Genomic DNA, 12,892 nt, shown 5'->3' on the forward strand with positions numbered 1-12,892 from the left:
AAAATCATGGTGATGGTCTCTTGGGAAAAGAAGCCTTGTGACATGACAAATGTCAGCTTGTGTGCCTCACAGGTGTTTTGACCTCAAAAGGTCAGGTGGCCAAAAAGATTTACTTGACTATTTGTTTAGAAATCTATATAAAATCGTGTTGAAGGTATTTTGAGAAAAGAAGCCTTGTGACATCAGGAGTATTAGTCTATGTTCATCATAGTTAGTCTGACATCAAAAGCTCAAAAGATGAGGAGGCTACATTAACTTGTATTGTTTAAATTATTAAAAAAGTAATATTATATTTCTAAAATGATTAAAAGGCCATGTGACATATAACCAGTGCTTGTATAAATACACCACAGTTAGTTTGACATAAATTCGTCAATCAGTTCAAGAGTGAAATACCTTTTTTTCAATATATCAAATATTGAATATAAAACTTTAACGCGGTATGGATACTGCCAAACGTTTCTATAGGCACTCACTCTACCAGACTATAGACGGACCTGGCTGCTCATCAGCAAATGAGTGTTCTTTATTGAAGTTATATAGGTTATTGCGCACAATTAGTCTTAAAGCCGACTGTGTGCTGAATGGTTATAATTATAATAATATATAATAATAGGTGGCCTGAATAATCTGTCATTTGCTGGGTGAGGGTCAACTACTGTTGAGCAATCTCACATTGCATTTTCTTACGGGACATCTCTAGTTTCTTTTATCCATTCAGTGAGTTTAGGATGTTATAAATGTACTGCACTAAATCATAAAACCAACATGAAATGTCATCAGAGTAAGGAAACATGCTAAATTGAAAAGCTGGCTTCTCCAACGACAACAACGCTACAACTATTATAATTCTCCTTTTAAAATGTCCCTTCCAGAGCGGAACATTTGTTTATGTTTTGGCCTGTGTGATTCCGCCATTTGCCTATTTCTCAAGTACCATTTTGACACCCTGGGTTGCGAGATAAGCACGCAAACACAGCGTGCGACCACCATGGAATTAAGCAAAGGAACTGGACCAACAGAGATAATGCTTTTGGAACTCAGTGAATCATCCATCAAATAATTTCATTCATGTTTAATAAAGCTGTAAGATATAATCAATCATCAGCAGCTACAAGTGACATCAGTCAGCAGCAGCAAATAAGCAGAAGTGTTGCCTGACACTACTTTACTCCAGAATGGACGTGGCCCTGGTGGGTTAGAACTGCACCAGATCTACTCAAGAGTAACAGTATTGTCATTTAACAGCATTTAATGATCTTAGGAAAATAAAAGGATCTTAAGAATGATCTAATGATCTTTGAACTTTTAGGGAAAGATGAAGGAGCCAAACAGCAACCTGTCTCAGCAAGCATTAGTTTCTCTATCTTTTTACCTGATTTAAAGATAGAAGGCATAAACAGCATTAGCTGTTAAACCAGAATAGAATATATTTAATGCACGAAAGCTCAAATGTTTAGATAATAAAATGCATTGTGCTCAAAAACATGGTTTTGGAACAAGAGAATAAAATTCAGTGTGTCTGCTGTCGATCCACAAAGGAATATGGCACATGAAGCCATGGCGAGTGTTGAAGAGCTTCCCAGGCAAGTCATACTTCTTGGCACTAGAGGGCGATAAAGAACAGAACATCAGTTTTGAATGTGTCTCTTTTGCCATGTCTGTTGCATCCCATATAATGGCAACAGGAGGTTGTGATGGTCTAATACATTTGCAGTAGTTTTAGTAAAAAGGTTTCTGATGGTTGTTTTTATCTACTTTATACTGTTGGAGAGTAGCTTAAAATCATATTTCCAATCAGAGAAATACAGAGCTTAGGACAAATCATGTCTGTTTTTAAAGACCAGTGTGTAGGATTTAGTAGCATCTAGTGGTGAGGTTGTTGAATTTCAACCAACTGAATAGCCCTCCCTTTACAAACCGAGCCTATGGTGGTAAGGTTGTCAAATGCCACAAAAACGTGAAAGGCTCTCTCTAGAGAAAACATTTTCAATTCCCCAGAGCAGAGCACAGAAACAACAAAAGCAGATGATCATGAATGTAAGGGCTGCTATCAGAGCCAGCCCATCAATCTTATCAACATCCATGTGAGAGATGGCTGTGAATGTGTTCTCTCTCTGCAGGAAATGCTGCTGGGACTAACCTGCACACATAGAGGTGGACTCCAGACCACTTCATTGATTCACCATAACCAAATGTGTCCTCCATCCACCCGTCCATCCATTTATAACCAGCGCCAATCACTGGACATGGGTCAGTCAAAACCTGAAGACAAGCACAAAAGCCCACAAAGATGACGTACAAAAAAAACACGATAAATGTTGTAACTTGTGTAATCTTATCATTATATTAACAAAATATACATTGTAATGGATGTTATATAGTCTAATTTTTACAAGATAAATATCAACAAAACATATAGAAATGCCGAGGTTGGAAACTGCATTAAAATGTAAGTACACCCCCAGCTCTGAGCCTAACTCCACCCACTGCATAATTTTGTAAAATGCTAAAAGGTGGCCAAGGGGCTTAGAGAGGGGTACACAAACTCCTGTGAATGATGATTTTCGATCAGCAAATGAAAATCAGACACTCACTGGAGGGGCTGGGGGTTGACTCTATGTCAGCATTGGCCTTTCAAGAATCAGGATGATTTTAAACAGAAGATGGCATGCTGAGCCATTTTCAGAAAACATTTTCAAAAACACATTTAATTGTAAACTACCTCTTTAAACTTCTCTAAGTTATGACGCTATGCAGACATGAAATGAAGTCCTCAAATAAATACATTGGGCCTCATTCTCGAACATTTTCTGAAGTTTCTTCTGAAATGTTTCTTACGGGCTTCGGAAATACAACGTAAGGAAAAGACATCTGCCAAATTCATGAACGTAACTCGGCCAGAGTTTTCCTAAATGCGATTCCTCAAAAAAACACAAGAAGGCCCACGGGGTGTGAGTGTTGAGTGTGTGTGTGAGTGTTGAGGGTGTGTGTGTGTGTGTGAGTGTTGAGTGTGTGTGTGAGTGTTGAGGGTGTGTGTGTGTGTGTTGAGGGTGTGTGTGTGTGTGTTGAGGGTGTGTGTGTGTGTGTATTAGAAGGCTCTGAGGGCAAGGAGAGCTGCAGAGAGGGAGAACAAGTGTGAAGTCGTACAAACTGAGGAGCTCTGAAGAATACAAGTCACTGCATGTATTTAAGAGCAAGATGGTTTAGATGAATTGAGAAAGATGTTACTAGGGTGATCTCAAATAAGTTGGTATTTCATTTGCTCTTTCTTATGCACATCATACCTCATAGTTACGGTCTTTATGCTCTTTCCAGTCCCACTCATAGGCGCATTCACTGCCCTTTATAGATCCACTGTGCCACCCTCCATCTGGTCCAAGGGCACGGCAAACAGCCCATCCATTTTTAGAGACAACAGCATCTGTTGAACATTAATGAGTTTGAGCATTAATGAGTTTAAAAAGTAAGAACATAGTTTTTTAACATAAGACAGAAGTATATGCAGGTATTATGATGTAAGTTCAAAGTTGACCTACTGGAAGGCTTTCCTGAAGTATGAATCCACTTTAGGTCCTGGCTCCTGCAGCCTTCCTGAGGAAGAGACAGTCCTTTCCATGGACTCACACATGTGCAGATCCTCTGGTGAGTCTTGTAGGAGCATTTGGCGTTCTTTCCACAGGCTGCAACAAGGCATCCATCACGACAGGTACCAGTGCTCCGCTCACAGACCTCATGGTCTCTGCACACACTGTTATCTGTGCAGTTGAGACACTTTACAGGTGTGAAGGACGGACAAGGCTGCTGCGTACACCTGACTACTTCGGTTTCGGTCTGAGGACACTTGGCGTAATCCCAACCCGGTGAACAAGACGCATTGCAGACGGTGGCTCCAGCTTCTGACGTGCACTGAACATTCACATTGTCCTGCGCAGTATAACATACAGGCAAGGCACTCCACTGCCCTTTAGAGCACTGCACAGTCTGAGGGAACGGCTTGTAGTCTCCAAGACACTTCAGTTTCACCTGCAGCCCATCGGTGCTGTGGTAAGCCTTGTCACAGTAGTTATTATCAAGCTGCTTAGCAGTCAGAGGGCCACATCCATTTCCATTGAGGACTGTCCACTGTTCAGAGACAAATTTCCTGAAAAGATCTTCCAAGACATGAATTTCCTTTGACCTCCCAGTGGCTAACAGATATTTCTGCCAGGCCAGCACAGCTTCCTTTTCAAGCGTGAACATGAAGCGCACAAAATGGTCAATTTCGTTCCTGTAGGTTTTTGTACATTCTCCTGGGTTAGTAGGTTTTGTTTTTGAGTTTAGAATAAACGAGCCACGAAAAACATCCAGAATGTTCTGCCTATCTGCAAATCCAGTACCCTTCATCATATGGTTAAACTGTGTGAGGTAGAATGTAAATGTGTTCCCATCACAAAACTGTGCTCCAACTTCAGAAATGAAACGGCTTTGGGTTATAGTATTTGTTTCAAGTTGCGTGGGAAATGTAGCAATATAGCGAAACTTCTTGATCATATCGATGTATTTAATGAGTATTTGTGTCCACTGAATATCTTGATGGACAGATTCCACCAGTTCTCTTGTATAGTCCCTCAACTCCTTGACACTATAAAATATTGCAGTTAGATCAGGAACAGGTTGAATGATTATCGCATTGATTTTCGCCTCTGTAGCTGCATAATCGATTGCATTTTGGATGCTTTCCTCACAAGTTGAACCTCGGTACATACTGTCACACCTACAGAAGCCTTGTGTGGTGTCCTTCAGGGGTTTGCATTGTCCGTTGACACATTTTACTGTTGAACACGGAGCATTTTTTACAAACTCCCCACTCTTGAGGAAAACGTCAACCTGACTGGGTTTCAGCTCTAAGATGCCACATATCGACTTCACATCAGAGTCACGTGTCTGAGCATAATCTGATGGCTTTCGTACATGAAGGTACTGAATATGGTCTATTGCGTGGGCACCAAATATTTGGAGGAGCTGACCCATTTTACACACTCCCAGAGACAAATCTTTGACGTAGTTCACAATAGTTTTATCGGGAGTGGCATTCTTTTCTCGATGAATAAGGTGAACCACTGTCTTTTCTTGAACAGTAAAGCTGATTGATTGTCCATAAGAAAACTCGTTCTTAGCATCATTGGAGTGGGCAATTACGAACCAATCATACCAGAAAAACTTTTGCTCCAAGTGTTTGTTAATGCGTGCAGCTAGCTGCTTGGTATCTGAGAATCGTTCAGTGCCAAGTTTCTGTGCATCCTTTTCAGCCCAGTACGGAAAATCATCAGCACACTGAATTAAGGCATCCTGTATGGCTAATAAGGCATTGGATAACTGAGTGCCCGCCTCTTTCGCCTTTTTTTCAGCATCATAGCCCTTTAGCTTGTAGTAATAGACATTCATCTGAAGCCCAGAAACCATGAGCGCAGTAAAGTAGGAAGAGTACTGCGTCAAAACTTTTAAATCACCGTTTGACTTCTCAATGACAAGCTGCAACAGGTTCTTATTAAGGCTGACTGCACTGCTCTCAGTTATGTATCTGTACAGATTCGCAACACTGCTCTCTGTTCCCGTGGTTGTATAGAATGAAGTGAACTGTTCAGCAAGTCTGAGTTTTTGTTCCTTTGTTTTAGCAATAGGGCCGTTGTCCATTAGTTCTTTCAGCTTGACCCATGAGTTTTTGATGGCATTCTCGTCTTTTCCATATGCGCTTGCGTAGTTCGTCCATTCCATTTCTGTTTGCAGTTCGGAAATTTGCAAGGAGACTGAATCAAGTTTCCGGTTGACCTCAGAAAACTGTTCTTTCATGAAGTTAAACATTGGATCAGATTTTGGAATGAAGGCGAAGATTAAACTAACCAGTGAACCTATGAAGCCAAAACTTGAAGCAATTTTACCAAACACATCAAAGACTTTGAGGACTTTTTGGATTGTATCAGTTATTTCTTTCGATTTTGTAACCAACTTGGCCACGTCATCTAGACCTTTGAGGAGTTCTTTAGACAGGGTAATTCCTTTCTCTATTTGAGCAACTTGTCCGGTTGTAATTGGTTGTACTTCGTTGACTGTATCTGTCACTGTAAAAAAACAGCTACAGAGAAGGACAGCAAGGATGGTGTTAAAGGTACCCATGACAGTTTCACCTGTGGAAAAAAGAATACAATACAAAAAAAGACAACGTGTCACATCTCTGACAAACAGCTTAGGCTCCAGTGTCATTGGTCATTTTATAATAGTAATAATCTTTATTTAGAGAGCAAAATCCATGTTACAAAGTGCTTCACAGAGAGGCAGCAAAATAAAATGTCATACAATTATCATACAAATATAAAAACCGATAAAAACTATTAGGTAGATAAAAACCAATACAGTGATACACCAATACAGAGTAATTATTATTATTATTTCAAATATAATAACATTCTATCATAACCACACATACCCAAATAACTCTGCTATCTTACTCTACATTTTAAAGTAAATCTCTGATAAATTAATAGTTTCAATAAATCGGTAAAAGTTACAGTGTAAATTCACTTGCAATGTCGGTAAGAATGATTTAGTAATTGAATCCTGTCAACTGTAAATGGATCTTCAATCATGGCAGGATTATTTGGAGAGACTTTCAAAAAAAAACTTTCACACGGATCATTATTAAAAATGTCTTACCTGAGTGAAAATGTAGAGCCTTCAGAAGGTAAGATCTGCTCACCCTGTGAGGTGTTTGTCTTTCTCTCTACTGAATCACGGTTGCGAACAGGTAGACGGTTGTTGGTATCGAGATCTGAGGTGATTTCATCTAACCACCTCCTTGCTTTTATACCTGGCTTTGCAGCAGGTTGTGTAAGTTAGTTAGTGATGTGTCGTTCGCATGGGCGGAGATCCCGGCGGATATCCCCAGTTGTCCACCCCAACAATCATTGTAAACACAATTTAAGTAATTTTGAATAATATAGTAATATTAAATAAAAGCCCGACAACACAAGCGGTGCTAATTATAAGCGTAAAACAATGTGTTTTTTAAGTGATGAAAATCCCCCTATTCCTCAAAGAGGTTTGGTTCACATGCTATTTCCAACGGGCGGGGCTACCGTCAGCTCGCTTTTTCAGTCCATCAGCCCAGTAGCCGTGCAGCAGGCAGCCCCCGGACCAGTTATTGCCCGCCAGCTATTTTTTTTGGCCCGTCGGATTATTCCAATCGTAGCCAATCGTAGAGTTTTTTTATTTATCGTCCGCCCCCCCCCCCCTGTCGACAGGCTCAGGAATTAGGCAAGCTGATGCTTAGTAGAAATGAGAGAGAACACCAGGGCACCATGATTTTAATTCTTAATTTCATCAGTCGTCTTTAACTGAACTTCAGGCCGGCAGAAGTGTTATAGCAAGATATTAGTGTTAGAGCGAAATAAAAAAAACATAGGTTTATGTTTTGCTAAATGCGACAACATCGTTGAATCGTGGGTTTGTTTGTTTGACTGTTCTCCTGATATCCACATCAGGCACGTGCACAGATAGACCCCTAGTGGTGCTCAAGCACCTGCCCTTTTGCCCTGGATGAGAAAAGTGCCCCTTCTGCTGGAGCCAAATAGTTTCTTCATTCATCAATATTTAAGAATAAAAATTACTCTCTCTGTCATCAGTTCCCCCAAAATGTGTTTTGATATATGACGGGGCATTTATTTTTAGTTCTTGTGAGAATTTCGCCCTGACATGTTCCGCGGCGCTCACAAGCCCCACGCGCCCCTCCTTCCTCCTCCTCCTCCTCCTCCACTTAGTGCTCATACAGTGCTTTGTGCCAGGCCAAACGGCTGCAGCCTACGGGCCGAAACACACCAAACGCGTTTTTAAAAACTGGACGCTAGCAAATGCATTGTTTCCTATGGTACGGCGCGCCTTGCGTGTGCGCCTTTTCTCCGCCACGCGTTGCGTTTTTCTAGCGTTTTTTAGATGCGCTTAAAAGTTGAACTATTCTCAACTTTCCAGCGCAAGGCGCGGAGGCGCACCGCTCATCAATGTCACACTCGGCCCAGGCAGGTTGCGCACGCAGCTCCGTTTCCTAGGCGCCGGGCAAAACAGCCTGGTGATCCTGCGAATGTTTTGCCCGCCGCACTTTGCCAAGACGTTTTTGAAGCGTCTGCAGTTTTAAAAACGGGACGTTAGCAAATGCATTGTTTCCTATGGTACGGCGCGCCTTGCGTGTGCGCCTTTTCTCCGCCACGCGTTGCGTCTTTCTGGCGTTTTTTAGATGCGCTTAAAAGTTGAACTATTCTCAACTTTCCAGCGCGAGGCGCACCGCTCATCAATGTCACACTCGGCCCAGGCAGGTTGCCAGGCAGAAGCGTCTGCCGTTTTAAAAACGCGTTTGGTGTGTTTCAGCCCGGCGGAGATCCCCAGTTGTCCACCCCAACAATCATTGTAAACACAATTTAAGTAATTTTGAATAATATAGTAATATTAAATAAAAGCCCGACAACACAAGCGGTGCTAATTATAAGCGTAAAACAATGTGTTTTTTAAGTGATGAAAATCCCCCTATTCCTCAAAGAGGTTTGGTTCACATGCTATTTCCAACGGGCGGGGCTACCGTCAGCTCGCTTTTTCAGTCCATCAGCCCAGTAGCCGTGCAGCAGGCAGCCCCCGGACCAGTTATTGCCCGCCAGCTATTTTTTTTGGCCCGTCGGATTATTCCAATCGTAGCCAATCGTAGAGTTTTTTTATTTATCGTCCGCCCCCCCCCCCCCCCCTGTCGACAGGCTCAGGAATTAGGCAAGCTGATGCTTAGTAGAAATGAGAGAGAACACCAGGGCACCATGATTTTAATTCTTAATTTCATCAGTCGTCTTTAACTGAACTTCAGGCCGGCAGAAGTGTTATAGAAAGATATTAGTGTTAGAGCGAAATAAAAAAAACATAGGTTTATGTTTTGCTAAATGCGACAACATCGTTGAATCGTGGGTTTGTTTGTTTGACTGTTCTCCTGATATCCACATCAGGCACGTGCACAGATAGACCCCTAGTGGTGCTCAAGCACCTGCCCTTTTGCCCTGGATGAGAAAAGTGCCCCTTCTGCTGGAGCCAAATAGTTTCTTCATTCATCAATATTTAAGAATAAAAATTACTCTCTCTGTCATCAGTTCCCCCAAAATGTGTTTTGATATATGACGGGGCATTTATTTTTAGTTCTTGTGAGAATTTCGCCCTGACATGTTCCGCGGCGCTCACAAGCCCCACGCGCCCCTCCTTCCTCCTCCTCCTCCTCCTCCACTTAGTGCTCATACAGTGCTTTGTGCCAGGCCAAACGGCTGCAGCCTACGGGCCGAAACACACCAAACGCGTTTTTAAAAACTGGACGCTAGCAAATGCATTGTTTCCTATGGTACGGCGCGCCTTGCGTGTGCGCCTTTTCTCCGCCACGCGTTGCGTTTTTCTAGCGTTTTTTAGATGCGCTTAAAAGTTGAACTATTCTCAACTTTCCAGCGCAAGGCGCGGAGGCGCACCGCTCATCAATGTCATACTCGGCCCAGGCAGGTTGCGCACGCAGCTCCGTTTCCTAGGCGCCGGGCAAAACAGCCTGGTGATCCTGCGAATGTTTTGCCCGCCGCACTTTGCCAAGACGTTTTTGAAGCGTCTGCAGTTTTAAAAACGGGACGTTAGCAAATGCATTGTTTCCTATGGTACGGCGCGCCTTGCGTGTGCGCCTTTTCTCCGCCACGCGTTGCGTCTTTCTGGCGTTTTTTAGATGCGCTTAAAAGTTGAACTATTCTCAACTTTCCAGCGCGAGGCGCACCGCTCATCAATGTCACACTCGGCCCAGGCAGGTTGCCAGGCAGAAGCGTCTGCCGTTTTAAAAACGCGTTTGGTGTGTTTCAGCCCGGCGGAGATCCCCAGTTGTCCACCCCAACAATCATTGTAAACACAATTTAAGTAATTTTGAATAATATAGTAATATTAAATAAAAGCCCGACAACACAAGCGGTGCTAATTATAAGCGTAAAACAATGTGTTTTTTAAGTGATGAAAATCCCCCTATTCCTCAAAGAGGTTTGGTTCACATGCTATTTCCAACGGGCGGGGCTACCGTCAGCTCGCTTTTTCAGTCCATCAGCCCAGTAGCCGTGCAGCAGGCAGCCCCCGGACCAGTTATTGCCCGCCAGCTATTTTTTTTGGCCCGTCGGATTATTCCAATCGTAGCCAATCGTAGAGTTTTTTTATTTATCGTCCGCCCCCCCCCCCCCTGTCGACAGGCTCAGGAATTAGGCAAGCTGATGCTTAGTAGAAATGAGAGAGAACACCAGGGCACCATGATTTTAATTCTTAATTTCATCAGTCGTCTTTAACTGAACTTCAGGCCGGCAGAAGTGTTATAGCAAGATATTAGTGTTAGAGCGAAATAAAAAAAACATAGGTTTATGTTTTGCTAAATGCGACAACATCGTTGAATCGTGGGTTTGTTTGTTTGACTGTTCTCCTGATATCCACATCAGGCACGTGCACAGATAGACCCCTAGTGGTGCTCAAGCACCTGCCCTTTTGCCCTGGATGAGAAAAGTGCCCCTTCTGCTGGAGCCAAATAGTTTCTTCATTCATCAATATTTAAGAATAAAAATTACTCTCTCTGTCATCAGTTCCCCCAAAATGTGTTTTGATATATGACGGGGCATTTATTTTTAGTTCTTGTGAGAATTTCGCCCTGACATGTTCCGCGGCGCTCACAAGCCCCACGCGCCCCTCCTTCCTCCTCCTCCTCCTCCTCCACTTAGTGCTCATACAGTGCTTTGTGCCAGGCCAAACGGCTGCAGCCTACGGGCCGAAACACACCAAACGCGTTTTTAAAAACTGGACGCTAGCAAATGCATTGTTTCCTATGGTACGGCGCGCCTTGCGTGTGCGCCTTTTCTCCGCCACGCGTTGCGTTTTTCTAGCGTTTTTTAGATGCGCTTAAAAGTTGAACTATTCTCAACTTTCCAGCGCAAGGCGCGGAGGCGCACCGCTCATCAATGTCACACTCGGCCCAGGCAGGTTGCGCACGCAGCTCCGTTTCCTAGGCGCCGGGCAAAACAGCCTGGTGATCCTGCGAATGTTTTGCCCGCCGCACTTTGCCAAGACGTTTTTGAAGCGTCTGCAGTTTTAAAAACGGGACGTTAGCAAATGCATTGTTTCCTATGGTACGGCGCGCCTTGCGTGTGCGCCTTTTCTCCGCCACGCGTTGCGTCTTTCTGGCGTTTTTTAGATGCGCTTAAAAGTTGAACTATTCTCAACTTTCCAGCGCGAGGCGCACCGCTCATCAATGTCACACTCGGCCCAGGCAGGTTGCCAGGCAGAAGCGTCTGCCGTTTTAAAAACGCGTTTGGTGTGTTTCAGCCCGGCGGAGATCCCCAGTTGTCCACCCCAACAATCATTGTAAACACAATTTAAGTAATTTTGAATAATATAGTAATATTAAATAAAAGCCCGACAACACAAGCGGTGCTAATTATAAGCGTAAAACAATGTGTTTTTTAAGTGATGAAAATCCCCCTATTCCTCAAAGAGGTTTGGTTCACATGCTATTTCCAACGGGCGGGGCTACCGTCAGCTCGCTTTTTCAGTCCATCAGCCCAGTAGCCGTGCAGCAGGCAGCCCCCGGACCAGTTATTGCCCGCCAGCTATTTTTTTTGGCCCGTCGGATTATTCCAATCGTAGCCAATCGTAGAGTTTTTTTATTTATCGTCCCCCCCCCCCCCCCCCCCTGTCGACAGGCTCAGGAATTAGGCAAGCTGATGCTTAGTAGAAATGAGAGAGAACACCAGGGCACCATGATTTGCATTCTTAATTTCATCAGTCGTCTTTAACTGAACTTCAGGCCGGCAGAAGTGTTATAGCAAGATATTAGTGTTAGAGCGAAATAAAAAAAACATAGGTTTATGTTTTGCTAAATGCGACAACCTCGTTGAATCGTGGGTTTGTTTGTTTGACTGTTCTCCTGATATCCACATCAGGCACGTGCACAGATAGACCCCTAGTGGTGCTCAAGCACCTGCCCTTTTGCCCTGGATGAGAAAAGTGCCCCTTCTGCTGGAGCCAAATAGTTTCTTCATTCATCAATATTTAAGAATAAAAATTACTCTCTCTGTCATCAGTTCCCCCAAAATGTGTTTTGATATATGACGGGGCATTTATTTTAGTTCTTGTGAGAATTTCGCCCTGACATGCTCCGCGGCGCTCACAAGCCCCACGCGCCCCTCCTTCCTCCTCCTCCTCCTCCTCCACTTAGTGCTCATACAGTGCTTTGTGCCAGGCCAAACGGCTGCAGCCTACGGGCCGAAACACACCAAACGCGTTTTTAAAAACGGGACGCTAGCAAATGCATTGTTTCCTATTGTACAATTGTATTGTTATGGCGCTCTATAAATAAAATGTAATTGAATTGAATACGTTGCTTGTTTGGTCTACATGTGTGTGCGATGAATCATGGGTAACGTAGTCCTAAAGCAGCTTCCACACTGCCCCGACAAACGCCAACATTCTCCAACTAACGCCAACATTCTAAAGTTGGCAGTTGTTGGCAGTAGTTGGCATAGATATATATAAAGGCCTTTATATATATCTATGGTAGTTGGTACCTGTCTTTAGAATGTACAGTAAACCAACTGCCAGCTCCACACTGCTCAGACTTTTTCCAACTAGCTAATTATTTTTTCAATTGTGTGTTAAATTATTTTAAGATGGATGAGGTTGATACCTAGATTAACGTTTGCTTGTCAAAACATATTTGGAAAACAAGTAATTTGATTAGGGTGCCTAAATATGTGCACAGCCTATTTTTCACATTTGATTTCATTTCACACAACTAAACACTGCTACTCAGTGGTTAAATTGGCTTTTGTGAGGA

General features: G+C 43.2%; 1 protein-coding gene across 1 annotated transcript; it reads right to left on the reverse strand.

Annotated features, from left to right (window-relative positions):
* Positions 1–3,535: 3,535 nt before the first annotated feature.
* LOC116222995 lies at positions 3,536–6,798 on the reverse strand. The gene is made up of 3 exons (XM_031578473.1): positions 6,694–6,798; positions 5,010–6,167; positions 3,536–3,594 (listed from the first exon to the last, which is right to left on the reverse strand). The coding sequence occupies exons 2-3, from the start codon at positions 6,154–6,156 to the stop codon at positions 3,536–3,538; spliced, it is 1,206 nt and encodes a 401-aa protein (XP_031434333.1). The 5' UTR covers positions 6,157–6,167; positions 6,694–6,798.
* Between the last annotated feature and the right edge of the window lie 6,094 nt (positions 6,799–12,892).

This window comes from Clupea harengus, chromosome 12 (genome assembly GCF_900700415.2).
Source record: "Clupea harengus chromosome 12, Ch_v2.0.2, whole genome shotgun sequence".
Lineage (NCBI taxonomy): Eukaryota > Metazoa > Chordata > Actinopteri > Clupeiformes > Clupeidae > Clupea > Clupea harengus.

Bases quoted from the DNA above. Each gene is read 5' to 3' on its own strand.
- LOC116222995 (XM_031578473.1), bottom strand. From the start codon at position 6,156: ATGGGTACCTTTAACACCATCCTTGCTGTCCTTCTCTGTAGCTGTTTT. The intron at 3,595-5,009 runs GTCAGCTCCTCC...TCTCTTCCTCAG, and splicing joins TCTGGGAGTGTGTAAAATGG to GAAGGCTGCAGGAGCCAGGA.